At 29.2% G+C, this 2,446-nt stretch overlaps 1 protein-coding gene and 1 pseudogene across 1 annotated transcript in view; both read right to left on the bottom strand.

Moving 5' to 3' along the window:
- The window catches only part of LOC17895863 (agamous-like MADS-box protein AGL62), a 640-nt gene extending 537 nt beyond the window's left edge, over nucleotides 1-103 (bottom strand). The window contains exon 1 of the mRNA XM_006303054.2: nucleotides 2-103. Coding sequence (XP_006303116.2) covers nucleotides 2-103 — 102 coding nt within the window. The remainder of the gene's footprint in view (nucleotide 1) is intronic.
- A 1,994-nt stretch (nucleotides 104-2,097) lies between these two features.
- The window catches only part of LOC17895085, a 3,704-nt pseudogene continuing 3,355 nt past the window's right edge, over nucleotides 2,098-2,446 (bottom strand).

Raw genomic sequence — 2,446 nt, 5'->3', positions numbered from 1 at the left:
AGATACCATTTCTACGCTTAGACAATGTGACCAATCTGTCTTTGCTTCTTTCAATTTTCTTTATATTAATCTTTTGCTTTCCTTTTGTTTTCTTGGTGTTCATTTATTAGGAAAACAAATTATGAGTTTTTGACTCAAAAAAAAAAGTGAAGAGAAATTTTGGAATAGGACTAATATATGTTTTTTCTTTTTCTTTTAACTTAAAAATATGTTTTGTGAGTGAAAGATTTGTTTATTTATATACACAAAATAAGGGTGGTGCTAATTAGATCGCATTAAAATAGTCAATTCTTAGATTTTTGGTATTCATTAATTCTTATATTAATTTTTTGCAATTTTGAAATTTTGGTGGTCAAGATTTAACACAAGATATAAAAAACATAACACTCATACCAAAAAAAGAAAAAGAAATTGTTTGAACGTTGAACAATATAGGATAAATTTAACATTCATACCAAAAGAAATTAATTCAAAATTTTATGTAAAAGGATTAGGTTTTATGTCAATTAATATATTAAGAGTTTATGTCATTATGTAAATCATTGAAAATATGAAATCAACTATCGTTATAGGATATAATCATTTTTAATAAAAATCTTTATTTATTGCACAAACAATAGAGATGTATTAATTCTAAAATACTGTTTTTGAAAGAAAAACATTACCTTAGAGTAAGTAAAATAATTTAATTTTTAATTAAAAACTAATAGTACCACATTAACTTTCACATTTTGGTCTTTTAAATCATGAACTTTCTATGTGGCCATTCAAAACATGAACTTTTCGTTGACTTAGTTTTTAATGCGTCATCTTTAATTGACTAAGCCAAAATGAACATCATATCCAAAAATATGTTAACATAACATCTAAGAAACATTTAGCCATCTCTATTATTAAGAGACGACGTCGTTTAAAGCTACAACAAAATCCTTAATGCGAAATTATGGATTTAATTTTTGAATTATGACGTTAGAATCACGTTTTTGAGATATCGTTTTAACATTAAACGAAGCCAGACGGATATGAAACTTTGTTCCTAAAACAAAGATTATAGTCGCCTCTTACCTCGTTGACGAAAAGGGTTCCTAGAGGAAAACCCCTATTTTTCTAATGAAATCATCTCTGAGTCCATTATACTTAAACCCACCAAATTTTTTAGCTTAGCCTATCTTCAACAATGTCGGTCCATCCTCCCCAAAACCTAAAATTAGGTTTGTTCGTAACTTTCTTCGACATAGGACTCCTTTCATGTCAAGACTTGACATCGATGTATTTACTATGTAATGATCCCCTTCTAGTGCAGGCGAAGAAATCGTAATCGTGGAATTGTGGCATGAAGAGGAGGTTGATTTATGATCGAATTGGTGTATTTTTAATGTTTTTTTTTTCTTTTGGAAGTTGGATTAGAAGCATGTTAAATGATGGTATTTGTATTGCTTGTAAAATTATTGGTTTAATGGTTATTTGGTTTATATCTAAAAGTGGTTTGATTGATGCTTTAGTTAATTTATTTTTGCTTGTTGCTGTTAGTATATTTTATAATAGCTAGTTAATAAATATGAGATTATTAGTTAACGAATTAATAAATAGAATAGGTTGTCGTTTTAACTATTGTTACAGATTTGGGACATGGACAACAAAATTATAAGTGTAAAATATAGTGGACAATGTATAATTATGTTTTGAGCTAGTAATACACAAGAAATAAGATGAAAATGTCAAAATATCTGTTGTTTAATTTGGTGCATAACAAAATATTTTGATAGACACTGAGCCTCCTAAAGTCTAAAATTCATGACCACTAGATTTTGATATATGCATCATAGACAAGAAAAGGTAAATGAGTGGTAGACAACAAAATTACATTTGCAAAAACATGAACTTTTTTGAGATAGGAAACCCTTATTTTATTCTAAGTTTGATTTATTTATGTTTTTCAGTATGTTTCTCAAATAACATTTAAAATGAAATATTATTTTTGTTTTATTGGATTGGATGATTTAGAAAACATTAACAATGCATAAAATAAAAAGAAAAGACAATACAACAACACATCATCACAACAACACAACAAATGATATATTAAGGACGTATAAATCATATGTGATTTCTCGCAGCATCTCTTCTTTGACTTCTTACATCAATTTCATCACACAACTTCTCATAGAGCCCTTCAAACTTGTCCAACAACTTTTTTGCTTCTTCTTGATCTTGTTCCTTAGTCATATGCATTTTCCACCACGCATCTTCTGGAAACGGCTCCATAGACGCAGCTGCCTTCATTGCTTTCACTTCCTTAGCACGTGTCTGCTCAACAACATTGTTGTACAATGTGCATAGCTCTTGAACATTCTGTTTGTGATGAACAGTAAAGAGTGATTGTTGCAAAGAAGAAGACGACGAGGCCTCGCTGTTGAGAAACTGCTCCGCAACTGCCTGAAAGGAT

Source organism: Capsella rubella, unplaced genomic scaffold (genome assembly GCF_000375325.1).
Source record: "Capsella rubella cultivar Monte Gargano unplaced genomic scaffold, Caprub1_0 scaffold_2, whole genome shotgun sequence".
Lineage (NCBI taxonomy): Eukaryota > Viridiplantae > Streptophyta > Magnoliopsida > Brassicales > Brassicaceae > Capsella > Capsella rubella.
This window is presented reverse-complemented; position numbering and strand designations above follow the sequence as displayed.